The sequence below is a fragment of the Chiloscyllium punctatum genome, chromosome 41 (assembly GCF_047496795.1).
Source record: "Chiloscyllium punctatum isolate Juve2018m chromosome 41, sChiPun1.3, whole genome shotgun sequence".
Classification (NCBI taxonomy): domain Eukaryota; kingdom Metazoa; phylum Chordata; class Chondrichthyes; order Orectolobiformes; family Hemiscylliidae; genus Chiloscyllium; species Chiloscyllium punctatum.
The window spans coordinates 10,327,589-10,352,080 of record NC_092779.1 but is presented as its reverse complement, the minus strand read 5'-3'; the positions used below and the strand labels follow the sequence as shown (position 1 = coordinate 10,352,080).

The 24,492-nt window shown below is 41.3% G+C and overlaps 1 protein-coding gene across 1 annotated transcript in view; it reads right to left on the bottom strand.

Annotated features, from left to right (window-relative positions):
- The window catches only part of LOC140464837 (PH domain leucine-rich repeat-containing protein phosphatase 1-like), a 183,380-nt gene extending 159,630 nt beyond the window's left edge, over positions 1 to 23,750 (bottom strand). Inside the window, exon 1 of the mRNA XM_072560355.1 lies at positions 22,127 to 23,750. Within this exon, the coding sequence (XP_072416456.1) occupies positions 22,127 to 23,501 (1,375 nt within the window). The 5' untranslated portion in view covers positions 23,502 to 23,750. The remainder of the gene's footprint in view (positions 1 to 22,126) is intronic.
- Positions 23,751 to 24,492: the final 742 nt, after the last annotated feature.

The window sequence follows — 24,492 nt, the reverse complement described above, 5'->3', positions numbered from 1 at the left end:
TTTAATTAAACAGAAAATGCTGAAAAAATAGTAGGTCTGACAGCAACTCTGGAGAGAGAAACGGAGTTAACATTTCAAGTCCAACAGCTTCTCTAGAACCGAGTTGGGTTCTGAGGAAGGGACCTACGTCTCGCATATTCCATATACCTTCATCACAACCTTATCTTCCATCCTGCTGCCTTCAAGGATCTATGGAAATTTAACAAAGAACAGTGTAGCACTAGAATAGGCCCTTCAACATTGTGACAGCACACGATGCCTTTCTAAGGCCAGAATCTTTCAATTCTACATGGTCTGTACCCCTCTATTCCCTGCCTATTCACATATCTGTCAATTTGCCTCTTAAACATTGTTTTTGTATCGGTCTCCACCACGTCCTCTGGCAGTGCGTTCCAGGCACTACCACCCTTCGTGTATAAAAAAACTTGTGTCTCACATCTCCTTTAATCTTACCCCCTTTACCTTAAACTAATATCCCCTCGGAATTGACATTTCTACCCTGGGAAAAAGACTGCAACTATCCATTCAATCCATGCCTCTTATAATCTTGTATCAGATTGACCCTTCGATGTTCAATGAAAACAAAGTTTGTCCAAGTCAAGGTGTATGACTTTTTGAGACCTTTCAGATTCTCTCCGTCTGCTTGCTTGTCTTTCAAGACAAAATAATGTATAAATAAACAAATTAGTATTATTTGGTTCTCTTGAAAGATTCAGAAGGAAAGTAAATGTTAAGCTATGGTATATCACAGAATTATACTAGGGGACTATTCTATGTTATTTTTATCCATTTCAGGTCATAAAATGTAGGATTACACAAAACGTTTATTCTTCAAACCATAAACAGTTACACACACAATTAAAGGGGTGGTGCATGTATGGAATGAGCTGCTAGAGGAAGTGGTGGAGGCTGGTACAATTACAGCATTTAAAAGGCATCTGGATGGGTATATGAATAGGAAGGGTTTAGAGGGATATGGGCCAAGTGCTGGCAAATGGGACTAGATTAGGTTAGGATATCTGGTCGGCATGGACGAGTTGGACCGAAGGGTCAGTTTCTGTGCTGTACATCTCTATGACTCTAAATATTTCAGACATTTTGGCATTGCAGTATACAGTGACTGGTGTGACAAGTGCAAGTTTTCAATGAAACAGTCATTTAGTATTGTGATTTTTTTAAAAATGAAGATGCAAAAGGATACAAAATGAAAAGAAAACATTTGATCTGCCATGCAAAGTGCCAGAAATTTTAAAAGGAGGTAGCTGCAGTTTATCAGATCAAAGTGTTTAGCTGAAAGTAGAGGTGCAGATTGGAGGTCAATTTGATTTGGTGAAATCCTACAGCACATTCTTGAATATTCCTCCGCTCCAACCTATGTTTGCATCTGATTAGACTCATATTACAATGTGAAAATACTGAAATAAGTTGCACAGACACACAGAAAATAGGAACAGCAGTAGGTCATTCAGCCCTTTGAACATGAACCTCCATTCAATATGATCATGGTTGATCAAGCAACTCAGCATCCTTTTCTTGCTTTCCATCCATACCCTTTGATCCCTTTATCCCTGAGAACTATATCCAAGTCCCTCAAAAACATTCAATGTTTTGACCTTAACTGTTTTCTGCAGCAGGAAATTCTACTGGTTCACCACTCTCTGGGTGAAGAAATTTATAATCTCAGTCCTAAATGGCATACCCTATATCCTTAGACCATGAATGCTGGTTCTGGATCACCAAATGGTCACCAGGAACATCCTTCCTGTGTTTACCCTGTCTAGTCCTGTTAGAATTTTCTAGGTTTCTGTGAAATTCCCCCCTCATCCTTCTAAATCCAGTGAAAATAGTCTGAACTAATCCAGTCTCTCTTCACACACTATTTGTGCCATTCAGGAATCAATCTGGTAAACCTCTGTTGCACACCCTCCATCCATCCTTCCTCAGATAAGGAAACCAAAACTGCACACTATACTCCAGGTGTGGTCTCACCAAGGTCCTGTAAAATTGCAGGGAGACATCCCTTCTCATATTCATAAATCCTCTTCATATGAACACAAACATGCCATTTGACTTCTTGATCACCTGCTGCACAGAAACGGCTAGTTTCAATAACTGGTGAACTTGTCCTCATCACACTTAAAAACCTTTGCATCCTCCTCATAGCGCACACTCACCCAGCTTTGTGTTACCTGCAAACTTGGAAATATTACATTTCGTTCCACTGATCTAGGTTATGAATGTACAGTATATTGTGAATAGCTGGGAACAAAGTGCAGATCTCTGCAATACCCCACTGGTCAATGGCTGCCATTCTGAAAATGACCTGTTTATTTCCACTCTTTGTTTTCTGTCTGCCAAACAGTTCTCTATCCATGTCAGTACGTTATTTCCAATCCCATGTTTTAAGTTTACATGCTAATCTCTTATGTGGGACTTTATTGAAAGCCTTGAAAGTCGATGCAAAACACATCAAGAAGCTTCCCTTATCAACACTACTAGTCACTTCCTCAGAAAATTCCAGAAAACTTGTTAAGCATGATGTCCCCTTTGTAAATCCATGCTGATTTTATCCAATCGTATCAGTTTTCCAATTGCTCTTCTATCAAGTCTTTTAGAATTAACTCCAGCATTTTCCATACTACTGAAGTCAGGTTAAATAGTCTATTTCCAGTTTACTCCTCTTTAAGTTACATTAGCTGCCCTCCAAACCATTGGAACGGTTCTAGACACTATTGACTTGTATGTTCTTGCTTCATGCATGTGCATATTATGATGACACGAAGGCATACAACCAAATCACATCAGCATCCCTATTCTTGTATTTGAAACACAGTAAAATTAAACATTCAATACCCTCAAAACTGACCTCACTGGCTTCTAACTAAACTTTTTGAAATAACCAGGACCACCTTCTGAATAACCAATACCACAGACCAGGATATTAGCTTCAACAGAAGATTGAATAATCGTGATGCTGCTGCTCCTTTAACAAGGTTATGTTATCCTTGGTTTTTCTCAGGAATTCATTAAAGCACAGGTTCCGTAAAGTCTGGAGCTGAAGGTTTTTATGGCCAATTTGATTATTGCTAACAGACACTGCCTCGGACAAAAGGCTTTTAAGTTTTAAAAAAAGCACTTGCACAATGAAAGGGGAGTGGCCTGTTCTCAACTTGTCTCTGATTTGGTTTGGTCTGACTATTCACTGAAAGCAGTCAGGCAGTTGTAAACGCTGCTGGACCCAAAGAAGCAGGACTTCTCTCCTGTTTGAGCCTGTGTTTGATTTCACCTTTTGGTGCCAATGGGTGTTTATGGGGATTGTTGCAAGTACTGGGAACAGCATGATTATTTTGGGATAATCTGTTGGGTTTTCAGATAGGTTGTTATTCAGTACAGTTTCTCTTTTGTTTGTGTTTCATTCGATAATCTTGGAAATAAATCCAATTTATTTAAAGCGAAGTGGTTTGACCAACAGCATTTCTCCTCGTGTATCCACTTTATACCTGCTTAAAACAACTAGTAAACTAAGGGTCCGAGCTACTTTCTTGCAATATTTTGAGGGGAGTCTGGCCTGGTCCATAACACAATTTATTAAGAATTGAGTGGCTTTAGCAGAGCAAACTTAAGCCATAAGGTAATCTAATTCATGTTGTGAATGTAAACCCAATCTGCCTTGCTTCTCGGCCCTCCACACACACACAAACACAAAGGTGGATAGGCAGACAGTTAAGGGATGAATAAAAGAAATAAATGTGACTGACCAGTTCACCTAAGCAAATGTTACAGAACAGTAACATCATATATGTTGGTATTTTGCTTGGTTTCCGAAGACAACGATGCATATAACTAGCTTCTAATGCTCAAAGGAATATTCACTTAATAATTATATCAGAGATTCTAAACTCTGGGCTTTCAATAAGTTGATAATGGGATGACAACCAGGGAGCAATCAAACCTCCACCAGGTAGTTTTCAAAGGTGTAATGCTTCTGATTTAAACAGTTCAAACCTTCGGTGTTTCCCCATACAGTCCCAGTTAGTTAATACTCAACATCCACCATCTGTTTGAGCAAAATGCATATTTGGTGTAGAAGCATCTATAGAACACTTAACAAGAATCAACTTGCAATTAACTTGCAGGCCTGATGACAAACAAGTATCAGTTTGCACATTGTCCTTTTCTAAACAAAAGTAAGCTGCCACTCACAGCCCAAAACAAATCACAGCTACAAATCAAACATAATAAAAATAAAAATAATAAAGTTAACAGAAACAGAATTTGCTGGAGAAGCTCTGCAGGTCTGGCAGCATCTATGGGAGGAAAACAAAATAATACTTAGAAGAACTATCAATGGACTTGAAACATTCACTCAGTTTTCTTTCCATGGATGCTGCCAGACCTCCTGAGCTTCTCCAGCAAAGTCTGCTTCTGTTTGTTTCAGATTTCCAGCATCTACAGCTCTTTATTTTAACTGGTTTGCTATTGGATAAGTGACTGCCATCGTATCAATGCTTCTTTTAATGACTTCTACAACATAATAAGTGCATCGTTGGTTCATCAAGATGTTTGATTAGTAGCAGTTTATTGTCTTTACCATCCTTCCGAAGTATTTCAAACATTCACAAAATTTTATTTCAGTTATATCACTACTAGTGGCTTAAAATAAAGTAGTATGAGAAAAATATTCATGTGGAGTTACGCAGGTACACAGATTTTGCTTTAAAATCAATATAAGATGCAGTGAAGTAAAATCATTTCACTTATAACTGCTAATCCAATTATAATGATTAATTTCAAGTGTTTTATTGAATGCCAGGAACTGTTTGAGCTTTGGATTGCTTGTGCCAGGGCGGGTCTTAAAAGCAAAAGATCATGAGAAAGACTTGCCTATCATAGTGTTGCTTAAAAGGAAAATGAAGCCATCAACACATTAATATCAATGTAACATAGTGGAGGCCAACAAATGAGTTTCCACAGTAACAGATGTAAAGATTGTTAGGCAACAAAGTGAAATGAGAATGCGGGAGAAGAGGTGGAGGTACTGCTTTCAACCAAGGCAAAGTTAAGTTGACGGTATCAATGTAAAAGGAAAACAAACAAAACTCTGTGAAATCCAACTAGTGAAGCCAAGTTGGAATTCCAACTAGATGACCCCAACACAGCTATTTAGAACATTTCCCTCCGGATGTTGTTCATTGTCAAATTAAAAGAAAAAAAAAGCAGGATCCATTCAGTAACTTGAACATTGTTGAGCTTGTGAATTCCTCTAATTTAGTGGCAAGACAGGGCTTTCACAGAGCTCTGCACTGGCTTCCTGACTTATTGCCAAAACCTATTCACAATGCAATGAACACAGGAAGTTCTCACATTCATTGAAAAAAAAAGCCACATAGAAGAGAGACAACTGTTAGGAAAACACACTAGTGCCTCCAAGAGCAACTGACCTACTTTTAATAGTCTGTACTTCAGAGTTTACTGCACTAATTGACCTTTGACATGTTACAGTATGCCTGTAAAATGACAACTGTTTTACAAACATTTGTTGCTAAGATGCCCAGACCATGGTTTTAAATGCTATGGCTTTTTATCAGGACTTATGAGAGGTTTGGCATAATTATCAGGCCGTTAACTTGTAATTAAGCATGTGTAACAGCAGTGAGCCTTCATGGTCACCTAAAGTGAAATTTTGTTAAAATAAATTAGGATCTTTTAGATCTACTTTTGTTGTTGTGTATTTGTTTCCCCTTTAAGAGCAACATCAAAACTCACGTGGACAAGGACAACTAGGGATGGGCAATAAATGCTGACCCAGCCAGTGAAGCCCACATACAATAAGTGATTTTAAAAAACATAAATCCACCAAAAATATACTGACAGGACAACAATATTATTACAATAACACACCATTCATCACCAACTCTCTCTATTACATAGAAGCATACAAGATAGGAGAAGTAGTGTCAAGAGTGTGGTGCTGGAAAAGCACAGCAGGTCAGGCAGCATCCGAGCAGCAGGTGAATCGTTGTTTTGGCCATAAGCCCTTCATCAGGAATGAGGATGAGAATACCCATCCTCTGATATACCCTGGTAATCAATGAATTTATATCACTGGTTCAGTTAAATTTCTAGCTAATGGCAAACCTCAGGGTGGTGGTGACAACAAATGCAGTGATTTTAATGCAGCAGAATGTCAAGGGTGGTGCTTGGTTCTCTATTGCTGAAGATGATCATTTCCTGGTATGTGTGGTGAATGTTCTCTCTAATGCATTAGCTCACTATTCTCAATTGTACTTTATTAATTACAAAGGAATTGTAAGGGATGAGAGAGAGAGGAGAAATGTAAAAGTTCAAGTCGTACTTAGATTAAAGAAATGTAATAAAGTGCAATACAATAAGGCACTAAATCACTATCAGCTTGGCTTAGTTGATAGCACTCCAGATAGAGTTATACATTGTGGTATCAAGCTGCTTTCCAGGACTAGAATGCAACATAAGCTGGCACTTTAAATTTAGTACTGAAAGATAGCCATTGTTTCAAATGCATCTTTTGGATGACATAGCAAACACAGATACGAACCTCAGTTAGATTTTTCTTTTCAAAATGTTATAAAAATACTACCTTAACATAGAAGGGATTCTCTTTTTGGCAACCTAGTTAATACTACTTCCTTGACCAATGTCACCAGAAGCAGATTTTACAGTCAATGCATTGACCCACAAAGAGTGAAGAAATGCAAAAACTGATTTGCATAGTTGATTTATATCAGAGGTTATAATTAATTTATAAACTATTTGACATAAATATCTTTGGGGGTGTCCAAGAAGCATTAAAACACTCCAATTAAAATTAGCAAAGTCAACCACCATGTGACATAAATGAAAAATAGCAACGAGATTTTCATTTAAGGTCTAATCAATCCCATTCTGTTACAAAGGGAGATGGTCACACAGCATTGCCCTTTGATGTGAAGGGCAGTGCTTGTCACTGGCCACTCGGGTGTTTTACATATCTTCCTGGTGGTGGAAATTGAATAAAGATTCATGCACTTTGTGTCTTTCACTGTGTTTCACACCTGCACACACACACCATGGGTGCTGGGGAAAAAAAATAAGCACTACCACAGTTAGGCGGTAGTGTGGGGGTTAAATAAAAAAAAGAAGAAAAAAAATCATGTGGAGGGGGTCGTAAGGGCCAACTGCCTAAAAAAAAGGGAAAAAAAAGGAAAAAAAAAACAAAGGGAGATGGTACCGGGCGGTGGAGATCCCCAGTGGAGGGCTCTCTACGGGGGAGTCCTCCCCTTTTCTCTCGGGGATCTGGGGTGGAGGGTGCTGCACGCAGCAGTCCCCTGTAACCACAGATTGCGGTGGTTCACAGACTCCCAGCCCAACTGCTTGTTCTGTGGCGCTGTGGAGTCCGTGGACCATGTATATATTGGGTGTGGGCATTTGCACTCCCTTTTTGATTTTCTGAAAAACCTCCTCCTCTGCTTTTGGTTGCACTTCTGTCCCACGCTCCTGACCTTCGGGCACCCCTTTCAGAGGAGGGAGGGCAGGTCTGAAGACCTCCTCGTGGGTCTGCTCCTGGGCCTGGCCAAACTGGCCATCAACAGGTCCAGGCAGCGGGCCGTGGAGGGGGTCGTTAGGGCCGACTGCCTGCCCCTCTTCCGCGGTTACGTTAGGGCCCAGGTGTCCTTGGAGAAGGAGCACGCGGTATCCACCAACACCCTGGAGTTGTTCAGGGAGAGATGGGCGCCGCAGGGAGTGGAGTGCATTATTTCGCCCTCTAACTCTATTTAGATTTAGTCCCTACCCTCCCCTTCAATGTTTTGATCACACAGCATTGCCCTTTGATGTGAAGGGCAGTGCTTGTCACTGGCCACTTGGGTATTTTCCTATCTTCCTGGTGGAGGAAATTGAATAAAGATTCGTGCACTTTGTGTCTTTCAAAAAGAAAACAAAGGGAGATGGTCGGGACTAGGGTGATCATACAATTAATCTCAGAGAAAGTCACAGGAATTTTTAATTTGATTTATTTTTGTCATATGTACCTAGATACAGAGAGAAGTAACGCTTTGCGTACTGTCCAGACAAATTATACCTTACGTAAGTACATTAGGGTCACAAGCCAGAATGCAGAACATAGCGTTTCAGCTATAGAAGAGATGCAGAGAAGGACCAACTCCTATATATCCATTCATAAGTCTGATAACAGCAGGGAAAAGGTTGATCTTGAACCTGTTTGTGCATGCTTTCAACTTTTGTATTTTCTGCCTGATGAAAGAGAGCATAACGGGGATAGCAGGGGTCTTTGATTATGTTGGCTGCTTTCTCAAGGCACTAGGAAGCACAGACAGAGAATGCAAGGAAGGCTGGTTTCGTGATGGACTGGGCTGCGTTCACAACTTTCTGTAATTTTTTTGCGGTCTTGGGTAGAGCAGATGCTGTACCAAGCTGTGATGCATCTGGGAATAATGCTTTCTATGGGGATCTATAAAAATTGGTAAGTGTATTTGTGGATATGCTGAACTTCCTTCGCCTTCAGAGGAAGTGGAGCCATTGTTGTGCTTTCTTGACTGTAGTGTCGACGCGGATGGACCAGGACAGACTGTTGATGATACTTACTCCTAAGAACTTGAAGTTCTCGGCCATCTCCACCTCAGCACCGTTGATACAAACAGGGGCGTGTCCTCCACTCTGCTTCCTGAAGTTGATGACCAGCTCCTTCGTTTTGCTGACATTGAGGGAGAGATTGTCGTCTTTTCACCATGCCATTAAGCTGTCTCTACCCTGTACTCTGTCTTGTCATTGTTTGAGATCTGACCCATTACAGCAAATTTGTAAATGAAATTAGAGCTGACTTTGGCCACACAGCTGTGAGTGAATAAGGAATATAGTAAGGGGCTGGGTAGCTGGGCATGGGTGTTCAGGACTATCATGGAGGAGGCAGTGTCGCTATCCTTATTGATTGCAATCTGAGGTCAGGATGTTGAGGATCCAGTTGCAGAGGGGGGAGCAGAGTTCTAGATCTCGGAGTTTGGAGTTGAGTTTGGTTGAAATTATGGTATTGAAGTCAGAGCTAACATCAATAAATAGGAGTCTGACGTGGGTGTCCTGGTTATCCAGATGTTCTAGAGTTGGAGTGTAGGGCCTGGAGATGGTACCTGCCATGGACCTATTGCGACAGTAGGCAAATTATAGTGGATCAAGGAAATCTGGAAGGCTGGAATGATGTGTGCCATTACTAACCTCTCAAAGCACTTCATAATGATTGATATCAGAGCCACTGGGCAGTAGTCATTAAGGCATATTGCCCGATTTTGCTTTGGCACTGAGATAATAGTGGTTGCCTTGAAGCAAGGAGGAGCCTCGTGTCAGAATAAGAAAAGGTTCAATACGTCTGCAAATACTCCTTCTAGCAGGTCCACGCAGGATCTGACTGCATGGCCAGAGACTCTACCTAGCCCAATCACTTTCCATGGTTCACTTCCAAGGCCACTGATCTGACATGTGCAACGGTAACTCTGAGTATGATGCACACAAGGCTGTTGGAGCAGGTGACATCATTTCATTCAACACCATCATAAAGTGCAATATGCTTATCGAGTAGGTATGCATTGCTAAGAGTGATTCTTACCTAATTTCACTTTGTAGCCTGTTATATCGTGTTAGCCTTGCCACAGGCAACATATTCGTGTGGTTAGCATGGGACTCCAGTTCAGTCTGGTATTGTCACCTGATATCCCTGATGGCTTTGCGAAGATCATAATTAAGACATAATTTGAGCTGGGAACAGATCCTCGTAGGTGGTTGTACAACTAAACATTCTGACCACAGTAAAACTGCTGCTGAATTCATTGATGCTTCTGCCCTCAGAAGGCAGATAAATGACTTACTGCATTTGCCATCATGGTAAACTAAACTTTAGTTCATCAAAACATTGAGTGTTCTGTTCCCCTATCACTCCCATGCTTTCTGACCTACACTGACTTTTAGTCAAGCAACTTCTTGGATTTTAAACTTAATTTTCTTCACAAGTTTTAAAATCCCTTCAATGGGTTGACTCTATATGTGTAATTTCCTCCAACCCCAATCACCTGAGATGTCTGATCTTTTCCCATTCTGGCCTCTCACGCATTCAAAGTTGGTGGTCAAGTCTTCTGTTATCTAGACCCCAAGCTTTGCAATTCCCTCCCTCTCCCTTTCTACCTCACTACTTTCCTTTACAAAACTTAAGACTTTTCATTTTTGTTCAACGCTTTTGACTTCTGATCTATATCTTACATGACTTGGCATTAAACTTAATTTCATAAAGATCCTATAAAATTCTTGACATTTTGTGGTGTGAACGAACTACATAAGGAAAAGCTCCTGAAAACAACTTGCAGACATTTTCAAAAAACAGTACTGGGAATTTTATGGGCTTTCTCTTGGTTCGTCGTTTACACTGCAATCTTGAGGGATATCACATGAGAACAGTCCTATTGATACTTGTTACTGATTTGGGGAAAACCCCAATTAAGTTTCTGTCGTAAGTTTCCGTATTTCTAACTGTCATATGCAGGCTTCCATATGCTGTTAGGCAGGTTAAGTTGGAACTTTATGTCAAAATTGGCAATAGTACTGCTTGGGAAAGCACAGCAGGTCAGGCAGCATTCGAGGAGCAGGGAGAGAAAAAAAAATAAATTTTTTTTAAAAAATCGACGTTTCGGGCAAAAGCCCTTCATCAGCCATTCCTGATAAAGGGCTTTTGCCCAAAACGTTGATTTTCCTGCTCCTTGAATATTGCCTAACCTGCTGTACTTTTCCAGCACCATTCTGATCTAAATTCTGGTTTCCAGCATCTGCAGTCCCCACTTTTGCCTAATAGTACTGCTTGCCTAAATTAAGATTTTTCATCAAGGATGAAACAAAATTCATGTTTATAATGACTGCATTTTCATCTGAAACTCTGATCTGAGATTTGAACTTGTAATCTAGGATGACAATTGAGTGCAGTGCTATTAGAGGGTCTGCCTCTACATTAGGGAGGGCCCATTTACCAGTTCAGCATATACAAAAAAAATTTGCAGCATGAATAGAAGATCAGGGTAGTTCTTCAGACATGTCGATCCCAGTCAAAACTGAAGGTTTTGTTAATCATTCATATGCTGTAGAAGTGGCAGATATATCCTCTCTCTAATTGTGCTTAAAATAGAGGACATGAAATGAATTCCAATATTAGCTGTAAATCAGAAGATGGAAGGGAGCAATGAACTTAGTAAAACTACTATTTAATATATAATAAATGGCCAGAGTTTGAATACTCTCTGGTAAGTACATATGCATGATAACTATTTGGAACAGATTTGGTGGATGCATGCATTACTACAAGATAGCTACTATTAATAGAACAGAAGTCCTATCAGCTTCTATGAAAAAGTAAAAGCAACTACTTACAAGGCTGCAATTCTTGAGTACAAAGGTAGAAAGTGGAAGAAAACTATATTGATGAAATAAACTGCATGATACAAGTTACTGCTCCACACAGATATGATGACAAGACAAGAAAATCTTCACTCTAAAGGCCAGCAGATCTTATTTAAATTGAATCTGCCCACATATAGGTGAAAACTTGAATACAAGTTTAAATATTCAATTTATTTTAAAAGACAGCGAGATACAGTATAACTCCTGCTGCAGCATTGCAAACTCTGCTACCCAAAACTGCAAAGACTTAACAAGGATTTCAAATCAGTTTATTTAAAAGAGGTTTAGGCACTTTCATGTAGTTAAAGGTTACATTCTTGATTTAGAAAAAGTTTAAATTAAATCATAACTTCTTTTGAGTACTTGCAGATGTAAAATCATCATAGCTGAGCTAGTTACCAGAGGTCTGTATTTCTCAAAATAAAACAAAAGAATTGAGAATGCTGGCAATCTGGAAATAAAAACAAATTGTGGTAGAAACTCTGCTTTCTCTCTACAGAGCTGCCAGATCTGCTGAGTTATCATTTCCAATCCAGTGACCCTTGTGCTGTTCTATAGATGGGTCACTGGACTGGAAACGTTAATGACTTTGATGCATATTCCCCATGTCCTTGAATTTCCTTCCTAAACCCCTGAAGACTGCCACCTCTCTCTTCACATTTACTATTTCCCTTTGACTAAGCTTTTGGTCACCTTGCCAATAACGGATTATTTCATGCAGCACACACTTTAAACTTTCATATTTGCTGTGCAAGTTGCTCTTGTTGCATGTGTGCTGATAGATACAGCTTATTAACCTCATAACCAAAAGCATCGGCAGCATAGATTCAGGTAATTGTAGATCCCCATGATATTTACAAACACCACAGAACATTGAGCAAACATGCTCAAGTTATGTCAGTTGTAATGGCTAATTAGCCTAGAAAACAAAAGTTCCCTGGAGACTATATTAGCTCAAAGGAAGAGAATCAGTTTGCATCTCTGAATAACTTTCAGAACCAAGAACTGTGCACCTGAGTCTCATTATAAGTATCTGGAAAGTTTATGAACATGTAACATTTTCACTCAGTTTCAGCAAAAACACAAATTCTTCAGTCAAAACTGACTGGATTTGATAATATATATTGGAAACTAAGTTGAAAATTTTTGATTTTTTTTACCCACTTTAAAATGATGTGCCAAATGACAATTATTTTATATAATAGAATGAAAGATAGCATATGATAAAGAAAATTACAACACAGCAACAGGCCCTTTGGCTCCTCAAGCCTGCGCCAATCCAGATTCTCTATCTAAATCTGTCGCCTATTTTCTAAGGATCTATATCCCTCTGCTCCCCACCATAATTGATGCAATCGAGCCCACCTCTACTGGCATCTCTTTCCAGGTACCCACCACCCTGTGCATAAAGAACTTTCCACGCATATCTCGCATAAACTTTTTCCCTCTCACCTTGAACTTGTGACCATGTAATTAAGTTCCCCACTCTGGGAAAAAAAGCTTCTTGCTATCCACCCTGCCTATACCTCTCACGATTTTGTAGACCACAATCAGATCTCCCCCCCCAACCTCTACCTATCTATCAAATGAAAATAATCCTAATTTCCTCAACGTCTCTTCATAGCTAGCATCCTCCATGCCAGGCAACATCCTGGTGAACCTCCTCTCCAAAGCATCCACATGCTTTTGGTTATGTGGCGACCAGAACTGTATACAGTATTCCAAATGTAGCCAAACCAAAGTCCTACACAAATGTAACATGACCTGCCAATCTTATACTCAATTAAAGAAAGCACACGGTATCCTTTTTGACCCTTCTATTGATCTGTGTTGCAACCTTCTGGGTACAATGGACCTGAACACCCTGATGTCTCTGTACATTAAATTTTCCCCAGGGCTTTTCCATTTAGCAGATAGCTCACATTGCTACATTCCCAGAAGCATTTTTTGTTTAAAATGTAGTTATAGACAATGAAAAGCTACTTATACTGATGTAACTAAAAGTGAGTTTGGGCTTCATAAGGCACTGGTGAGACCACATCCAGAGTACCATGCATAGTACTGGCTACCTTATTCAAGGAAGGATATAAATGCATTGGAGTTCAGAGAAGATTTACCACACTAATACCTTAAATGGTCTGGTTATCTTATGAGGAAAGATTGGAGTTAAGAGTAGGAAGTGACTTGATTAAAACCCAAAAGATCCTGAGGTATCTTGACAGGGTGAACATGGAGAGGATGTTTCCTCTAGTGAGAATATAGAACCAGGATATCACTACTTAAAAATCAGAAGCCTCCAATTTAAAACAGGAATTAGCCAAACTTTGTTTCCCAGGCCCAAGTAACTTCCTGAAAAGATTGTGGAAACCAAGTTCTTCAAAATTTTTAACAGAGGGAGATTTTTGTCAATCAAGGGTGTGTCAGTTATTAGGGTAGGTGAGAATGTGGGTTTGAGGTTACAATCAGATCAACTCTGATCTTACTGAATGGCTTTCTAATTCATCTGCTTATATATAATCTCTAATACTTAAATATTTTTGGAAAATATTAGCAGTGGAAGAGAAAGAAAAGGAAGGAGCCAGTGAGGAAATAGTGACTGAAATAATTTGCTTACTTTTCAGATTGCATAGAAGCATATGCATAATTAGAAATATCTTTACTTAACCATGTATTTAACCAAATGGTTTATTACAACACTGGTAAGCAGCAGACAGACTAACACAAAGTACAAGCTACCAGGGAAGATTTCCAAGATGGTTTAGAACATGTTCTGTTAAAAAAAACACAGGCTTGAGTTACTAATCTAACATTAATTAATTAGTGTTTTAAGAGTACAAACCATACTTAAATGCAGTCAAACAAAAGTGCCATGGTTATTTGATAAACAAGTGGTATTGCAAGTCTATAATGCAATGCCATCTAAAACATGGGGCCAACGTGGAGAATTTTCTCAGATAGGAGCTATTGAATTAAGAATACAGAGCTGAGTGCAACCTTGCATGTTGCCTTGGGAACACTGGACTGGTCACAGGAAGTAGTATGGTCTTCAAAGCGATCTTTCATTTAAAATTTCAGGTTGTTAACATTGCTGGTCTTAACTGCCAAATGCGAAACTCTTTTAAAACACAATTATAACAAACAACTGCATTTTGATTTACATGAATAGTTTTAAAAACCAAAGAAACTTGAACAAAAAGATTGATACAAGAAAATCATTAATGCTGATATCAGAAAGGAGAGAATAATCAAATTAAAAGTCATGCAGAGACAGAAAATACAATTAAGAATTATTCCCAATGGTTGTTCATTTTGTTGTAGTTTTCAAAAGGAATATTACACCACACAACTGACAAAATATTGGTGACTACATCAGCATAATCATCTTGTAATATAACAAGAACATTACAAATCTCAAGAGTGCCAAGCTCTGCAACAGAAAATAACACCATTACTAAACCAAGGAAAAAGCACATCATCTTCCTTCTCCAATTGTAGAAGTACACATTTTATACTCCCTAATTCTAGATGATTCAGATTTTAATTGCAGTACACTTGCCCAACTACTTTTTCACTGTCTTTAGGTAAAAACAAATGATACTAATATCTGGTAGATAGTACAATGATAAAATTTCATTTGTTTACATCCATACCTTGATATGGAAAACAGTACAATATGGTCGCGAAAGTTCCATACGTGTACACAAAATGCAAATGTTCAGTGATTTGCACACAAAAGTGAATTGTATAGCATAAAATTAGCACATTATCCAACTCACCGAAATGAATACATTTGAAATAAATCATATAATCTTGCAAGCACTCAGCACTAAAGTAACAAGATCAGGTGTATCCCAGAACTTTGTGGGAAGCTAGGGAATTCACAGAATCCCTACAGTTTGGAAACAGGCCCTTTGACCCAACAAGTCCACACAGACCGTCTGAAGAGTAACCCACCCAGAACCATTCCCCTACTATTCTACATTATCCTAGACTAATACACCTAATCTGCACATCCCTGAACATTATGGGCAATTTCACTTGGCCAATTCACCTGATCTGCACATCTTTGCATTGTGGGAGGAAACCGGAGCACCTGAAGGAAACTGATGCAATCGCCACACAGTCACCCAAGGTGGGAATTGAACCCAGGTCCCTCGCAACTGTGAGGCAACAGTGCTAACCACTGAGCCACTGTGCCACCCCAATTGATTTCTGGGTTCCATGCTGAGATATTTGTATCATAGGTAGCCAAGAATATGGTGCTAGAAGACTGAAGGTTGGCTAATGTGGTGCCATTATTTAAGAAAGATGTTAAGGTAAAGCCAGGGAATGATAGACCAGTGAGCCTGACGTCAATGGTAGGTAAGTTGTTGGAAGGGATTCCGAGGGCCAGGATTTATATGTATTTGGAAAGGCAAGGACTGATTAGGGATAGTCAACATGGCTTTGTGCGTAGTAGATCACGTCTCACAAATTTGTTTGTTTTTTGAAGAGTTGATAAAAATTACTGATGAAGACAGAGCGGTGGTCTTTGTCTATAAGGCCTTCAGTAAGGTGACCAACAAGGTTCTACATGGTAGACTCATGAGCAAGGTGATTCGCATGAAATCCAAATACAGCTAACCAACTGGATACAAAATTGGCTTGGGTAGGAGACACAGGGTGGTGGAGGGATGCTTTTCTGATAGGAGGCTTGTGCCAGCAGTGTGCTACAAGGATCGGTGCTGGGTCCGCTGCTTTTTTTCATTTACATAAATGATTTGGATGTGAATATAGGAGGAATGGTTAGTAGGTTTGCAGACAACACCAAAATTGATGGTACAATGGACAGTGAAGGAGATTATTTCAGAGTACACTGATATGAGGTCCAAAGTTATCTCAGATGGACCGAGGAGTGGCAGTTGGAGTTGAATTTAGATAAGTGTGAAGTGTTGCATTTTGGTAAGGCATAGTCAAAAGTGAGGACTGCAGATGCTGGAGATCAGAGTTTCGATCAGAGTGGCGCTAGAAAAGCACAGCAGGTCAGGCAGCATCCGAGGAGCAGAAAAAAAAAAAAAATTTTTTTAACAAGTCGACATTTCGGGTAGAAGCCCTTCATCAGGAATAGAGGCAGGAAGCCTCCAGGGTGGAGAAACAGTGGGGGGGTGGAAGCTGGGGAGAAGGTAGCAAAGAGTACAATGAGTACAATGGGTGAATGGGGGTGGGGATGCAGGTGATGGGTCGGAGAGGAGGATGGAGCAGATAAGTGGGAAGGGAGATTGGCAGGTAGGACAGGTCATGAGGACAGTGCTGAGCTGGAAGGTTGGAACAGGGGTAAGGGGGGGGGGAAGAGGAACGAGGAAACTGGTGAAGTCCACATTGATGCCCTGGGGTTGAAGTGTTCCAAGGTGGAAGATAAGGCTTTCTTCCTCCAGGCGTCAGGTGGTGAGGGAGTGGCAGTGGAGGAGACCCAGGACCTGCATGTTCTCGGCATTGTGGGAGCGGGAGTTGAAATGTTGGGCCACGGGGCGGTGGGGTTGATTGGTGTGGGTGTCCCAGAGATGTTCCCTGAAGCGCTCTGCTAGGAGGCGTCCAGTCTCCCCAATGTAGAGGAGACCGCATCGGGAGCAACAGATACAATAAATGACATTGGTGGGTGTGCAGGTGAAACTTTGATGGATGTGGAATGCTCCTTTAGGGCCTTGGATAGAGGTGAGGGAGGAGGTGTGGACGCAGGTTTTGCAATTCCTGCGGTGGCAGGGGAGGGTGCCAGGACAGGAGGGTGGTTTGTTGGGGGGTGTGGACCTGACCAAGTAGTCACAGAGGGAACGGTCTTTGCAAAAAGCTGAAAGGGGTGGGGAGGGAAATATATTCCTGGTGGTGGGGTCCGTTTGGAGGTGGCGGAAATGTCGGTGGATGATATGGTTAATGTGAAGGTTGGTAGGGTGGAAAGTGAGGACCAGGGGTGTTCTGTCCTTGTTACGGTAGGAGGGGTGGGGTTTGAGGGTGGAGGTGCAGGATGTGGATGAGATGCATTGGAGGGCATCTTCAACCACGTGATAAGGGAAATTACAATCTCTAAAAGAGGACGCCATTTGGTCTCTTCTGTGGCGGAACTGGTCCTCCTGGGAGCAGATACGACGGAAACGGAGGAATTGGGAATATGGGATGGCATTTTGCAGGAGGTGGGATGTGAAGAGGTGTAATCCAGGTAGCTGTGGGAGTCGGTGGGTTTTAAAAAATGTCAGTGTCAAGTCGGTCGTCATTAACAGAGAAGGAGTGGTCCAGGAAGAGGATGAAGGTATCAGAGATGGTCCAGGTGAATTTAAGGTCAGATCGGAACGTGTTAGTGAAGTTGATGAATCGCGGGAGCCCAAGGAGGCACCGATGCAGTCATCAATGTAGGGGAGGAAGAGGTGGGGAGTGGTGCCGGTATAACTATAGAAGATGGATTGTTTTACATAGCTGACAAAGAGACAGGCATTGCTGGGGCCCCATACGGGTGCCCATAGCTACCCCTTTGGTCTGGAGGAAGTGGGAGGATTCGAAGGAGAAATTTTTAAAGGGTGAGGCCCAGTTCATCCAAACGAATGAGTGAGTCGATGGAAGGGTACTGTTGGGGACGTCGGGAGAGGAAGAAACGGAGGGCTTGGCGGCCCTGCTCATGGCGGATGGAGGTGTAGAGGGATTGGACGTCCATGGTGAAAATGAGGCATTGGGGGTCAGGGAAACGGAAGTTTTGGAGGAGGTGGAGGGCGTGGGTGGTATCTCGAACGTATGTGGGGAGTTCCTGGACTAGGGAGAAATAGGACAATATCGAGGTAGGTGGAGATGAGTTTGGTGGGGCAGGAGCAGGCTGAGACAATGGGTCGGCCGGTGTGGTTAGGCTTGTGGATCTTGGGAAGGAGGTAGAATCAGGTGGTGTGGGGTTCCCGGACTGAGGTTGGAAGCTGAATAAAGCAAGTTACTGAAGGAATGAAGCGCCGAGCAGCACCTGCAGTTAACTGGACGCGAACATGCGATCAGACGGATTTCAAGGAAATCGAAGTAGCCACTGAACTAAAGCTGGAGCTAATGCCTTTTGGTAAGGTATATCAGGGCAGGACTTGTACACTTAAATGGTAGGGTCCTGGGGAGTGTTGCCAAACAAAGAGACCTAGACGTGCTGGTTCATAGTTTGTTGAAAGTGGAGTCACAGGGAGACAGGGTAGTAAAGGTATTAGTATGCATTCCTTCATTGTCCAGTGCATTGAGTACAGGAAATTGGAATGTCAGGTTAAATACACTTATTCAGCCACTTTTGGAATACTGCATTCAATTCTGGTCTCCTTGCTATAGGAAGGATGTTGTGAAATTTGAAAGGGTTCAGAAAAGATTTACAAGGACGTTGCCACAGTTGAATGGTTTAAGCTATAGGAAGAGGCTGAAATGACTGGGGACTTTTTCCCCTGTAGAGTAAGGGGTGACCTTATAGAGGTTTATAAAATCATGAGGGGAAAAGACTGGGTGAATAGGTAAGGTCTTTTTCACAGGATAGGAGAGTCCAAAACTAGAGGGCTTAGGTTTAAGATGAGAGGGGAAAGATCTAAACAGGTCCTAAGGGGCAACTTTTTCACTAACTGGTTGGTACATGTACAAAATGGACTGCTAGAGGTGGTGGTAGACGCTGGTACAATTACAATATTTAAAAGGCATCTGGATGGATATATGAATAGGAAGGGTTTAGAGGGATATGGGCCAAATGCTGGCAAATGGGACTAGATTAATTTAGGACATCTGGTCAACATGGACAAGTTGGACCAAAGGGTCTGTTTCCATGCTACACATCTCTATAACTCCATGACTGTGAATACTTAAATATCCATGGTGTAACAAATAGTATTTTCACATTACCACAAGTGTAATTGCAAACAATGTTATATAACACAGCTAAAAATCACAACACCAGGATATAGTTCAACAGGCTGACTTGGAAGCACTAGCTTTCAGAGCACTGCTCCTTCATCAGGCGGTTGACAACCAACCATGATTTTTAACTTTGTACACCCCAGTCCAACACCAGCAACTCCAAAATTATATAAATAGCATTTTATTGAAATAATAGATAAATACTACATGAGAGTTATTTATGATGTTGCAGTTGCCTGCATATCTTCACCCTTTGCAGGTTTTAGTGGAATTTGTAATGACATTTTTGAATTATTGAGCACTTTATAAGATACAAACTCAGGACCAAAAGAGGTCCTTAAACAGGTAGATAGCACTAATACAACACACAAAATAAAAGAGAATTTCCAGACAAAAAAAAAATGTTCATCTAGCTTACATTCTGTCATCCTAAAAGTTCCATGGTGCAGCAATAATAGATTGATTCCTATAGTCATTACTCTATCAATTAGTCTACAATAGACCTAAACACAAGGCCAAGAAAATCCTAAGTAGTAGGGAACCAAGGTCACTTGTCCTCTCAAGCATGCTGCACTCACCACATATCAGGTCTCAAACCTCTCAATTCTGAACCCAAAATTTAATTTTTGGAAGTAAAATCAACTCACATTTGAATATATCTTTACTAACTGCTCCTTAGGGAATGTGTTCTATGGATTAACCACTCAGTCACTGAAATATTGGTTATACTACACTGCAAGAACCCCACTTAAAATGAAATGTGTTTCTTGCTGTTCTGCAGTCAGGCACACACATCGGTTCAGGTAAATAATAATTCAGATAACCCACTCTGTATTGGTATAAATGCCATTTCATATTAAACCAAAATGACCTAAATTATAATTGATGTAGTATAATAAAATAATTGCTAAACCTATGATATGTGGACATTCCCCCCCTCCCCCACACACATTCCTTGGCATTTCAGAAGAAAGAAAGAAAGAAAGATATACCCATATGCCCTTGGAAGAGCTCTACAGAGAATTCCTACAGTGCGGAAAGAGACCATTTGACCCATCAAGTCTGCACCAACCCTCCAAAGAGTATCTCACCCAGGTCCACAACCCCACCCCCTCCCATAACCCCTATTTACAATGTCTAATCCATCTTTTGAAAGAAATGTACATAACTTTCATGTGTAATTATAACAAGAACTATTCAGAAGTTTAACCAAATTTGATTAATTTGTATTTAGATGAAGAGTGTGAATTTTTTTCAACATTGCATTATTAGTTAGTTGAAGTTATATAGCATCTTTAACATGGGCGATTATTTTGCTACAAATGGTGTGCAAGGATATGGGGAAAAAGGCAGGAGATTGGCACTAGGTAACAGAACATATGCTGGCACAATGGGCCAAATGGCCTTTTTCTGAACATCTACTTCTATTGTGATACTGGTGCAGTTATAGGGCATGATCGGCTAAACTGAAATATTCTTCTTATGAAAAAGCCAAGTATGCAAAAAGATTAGTTCAATAACATTACACATTAATCACTTTAATTGCTTTCAGAGAATATTCTGCAAGCCACATACGGCACAAATTATAAATATTGCAAATAAACCTGATACAAATACAAAAGGAGATTGTCATGCTATCATGAAAAGCACAAGATCATTGATCACGTAGGTGGAAGTGTTATTTTACATTGGGAAGAACAAAATAACCATCTGTAGTGACAATAAAGCTCATAGTAGTCACCAGTATAGTCAGCTATCCTCAGCACTAGCACCTTTTGTGTAGCAGATTTTGGAAGTGAGTCAAACAGTTTCACTGCATTATTTAAACCCTTAACAGAAACAGCATTATGCACTAAAAAACAAACATTCAAAGCACTCTTGAATGCCAATCTAACTACACAAACATAAAAGAAGCAACACATTCAAATGAAAAGTATGCAGAGAGAAATATAACATTCTCCTTGGATTTGATGGCGGTCTTAATTCACTTGCACTGGAACAACATACATCCGACTCATGCCATCATCAGTGCTATGTTCTTTTGAAAATCTTGAGTTATAGCATTCAATACCTCTTAAAATACATGTTAATGCTGTCTTTAAAGCATTTTGTTCACATCAATTGAACAATTTATAAACTACTCACTGCTGGAACTTTTAAAATCACTGTAGGTAAATATTATAAAAATGGGAAACACGAGTTCTCACCATTCTGCCATTTGTAGATGATTATAATTTCACTTTTCCCACCTGAAAGAATGGTTTACAGATATTATCTAAAAAAGTGATTTCCAAAACTTTTTCCACGGTGACCCTATTTTAAGGCTGGAAATTGTCATTCCAGTCAGTGAGAAATGACAGCACGGGGTCCTACGAAAGCAGAGGTAGAGCTGCTATATCTCCATCAAAGTTCAATAGTAGTCATTACTACCTCAGAGCTTGAGACTCCTTTGGGATCCCACTCCCTACTTTGCCTGGTCTAAAAGATAGGTAACCAAACTAAGTCACTGCAGCCAAACAAACATCTGTTTCTACCACTTTCTTCTCTTTCAATAAATAAATATGTTGTTTTAAAATTCTAAACCATCACTGAATATTTTTACTATATCCGCAATGATGTTTCTCAGCATATGTCCGAGTACATGAGGAAAATGTTTAGTGCTTAAAGTAAATCCATAAAAGTTATTGATTTTAAGATTGCTACCAGTTAGCATTCCAATTCTGTTTTGGTAAAGCAAGTTCAGAGCTAAAAATCAATGATCACCTAAAGGTCATACCTGCATAAAATCGAATCAGACAGCCAATTTCAACATCCATTCCCTCCTCCTGCACCCTACAAGGATCTTTGAATCCCAGTTTAAAGAGGTACTCATTTTGTATTTCAAGTGGGTTTTCATGTGGCTCCAGCCTCCTGGTAGTTTCACCATGAAGTTGCACATAAACAACTGATGTGAGCAAACCATCAGTCACCTGCATTCCCAAAGTATCAGGGTTTGAAGACTTCAGCCGGCTTTCACCAGTAAGGAAATCACTCCTCATTTCAGATCTGTCCACACATTCTCCCATGACCATAGTGTCAGTTATGGTATTGCTATTTACATTTTCATTATTTGCCATGCTGCTGTCCAGTGAAGGTCTAGCAACAGTGTCCAAAGCCATCGATTTAAAAGAATTGTTTGACGATTTTAGTTGATTGGTATTCTTATTCAATGAATACCTGAGCCTGTTAATTTCAGTATCAGATTTTGGTCCATCTCTGACAATGACTGGTGCTAAGTACACTTGCCTGTCACTCGTATTTACTTCTTTTTGTGTGGCATTCTGATTATCCAGTGAAGTCCCTAACCTGGCAAGGATGGTATTAGCTTTGTCATACCAGACAATATCAGTATTGGCAGCAGTGCCTAGTGACAATCTCAGTTTTCCGTGAGCAGCCAAGCACACACGTGCTTGCTTCTTAGCAGCAATATTTGAGGATCTGGTGTTCGATGTCTCGGTTTGTCTTGACCTAACCGAAGAGCCCAGTCCTGGCCTGGCACCGATGCTCCTCGACATCCCCAATCTGGCACCGCCAGCGTTGTCCAAAGGGGTTAAGTTGGCCATGCCCGCACCATTTGCCTTTGGTATACTCCCTGCCCCTGTGCGGCCAGAGTGCAGCAACCTGGCAGCGACCTCGGCCGCGGTGGTGTCCAGGGTGCAGATGACAGGTCTCAGATAGGAGGACATGTGCCTATCGTACAGATGCAGGCAGCCCCTCTGCACATCGGCTCGGACCCACTCCCGGTCGGCTGCCGTCAACTTGGTGACCGGCATCTTCCTGCGGTCCAAGCTGCGGCCCTGGCCACAGGAAGGGGCGGCGGCGGCCGCCGAGAGGTTCCTCCTCAGTCTCCTCCTGGACAGCAGCGAGTTGGAGTTGTTGTTCCAGCTGCGGTTACCGGGTTTGGGCTGAGGGTGCAAGGTGGCTACGGCGGGGGAAGGCGGCAGCATTTGCCCTGATCCGCTGCACCCACCTCCCCCTTCCCTGCAGGAATCCAGTCGCTGCACCTCCTCGGCGCTCACAGTACTGCCGCCGCCGCCGTTCACTTTAACACTTTTACACCTCGACACAGCCGAGCGCTCCCTCTGGAGATCGCGAACCAACGCGGCTTCCATGTTCTTCCAAGACAGTTTTGTGGTTGCTGTTTTCCACACGCACGATACACGTGAAAAAAAAAAAGGAATCGAAAGATTATTTTATCAACAGCCAGTCCGAAATATTTGTCTTCTCCTTGATTTCGGGGCCTAATGATAACATTTTGGGAGTGTCATTGGCTTTTCCCTCCCTCAGTGGCTCCAGCTTCCAATCGCCATTAGCGAGGTGGAGACGCTCGAGCGCGGTCGAACGACAATAAGCGGGAGAGGGCGGGTTCAGCCTCATCAACAATTCAGACTCCGCCCCCTCCACAAACCCCGCCCTCTCCCCATCCCCTTGAACCAACCCCTCCCTCACGCCACCCACTCCCCTTAAACCCAACCACCCCCCACTATAAAACAATACCTCCCCTTAAACCCAACCTACCCTCCTTCACCCCCATCCACTCCCCTTAAACCAATCCTACCCTCCACTATAAACCAACCCCATTAAACCCAAGCTACCCTCCAACATAAACCAACCAGCTAGCCACAAAAAGACACGACCCCTTCTCCCTCATAGCTCTACACAGGATGAAAATAAAACCCACCATTTCCACTGGGAAAACACATCTATCCTGGGACAGGTAAAGCAAAGACATGCCAGAGAATTCCTAGAGGCCTGGCACTCCAACCACAACGCCATAAACAAGCACATAGATCTAGATGCCATCTATCAACCCCTCAGAAAACAAACAGGAAATGACATCACCACAAACCCCAGGAACCCCATCCAGGAGAAAGATATAAATAGAAAGCTTGAGACAACAGCTTCGCTTCACTTGGAGGTCACTACTGATGATGTTACCTAACCAGGTAATGAAACGTCTGGATATCAAACCTACAGTTCAGCGAGCAAACCTACACCCTAAACCAACCCCTCTTTCACCCCATCCACTCCCTTAAACCGAACCTAGCCTCCACTATAAATCAACCCTATTAAATCCAACCCAGCCTCCCCTATAAACCAACC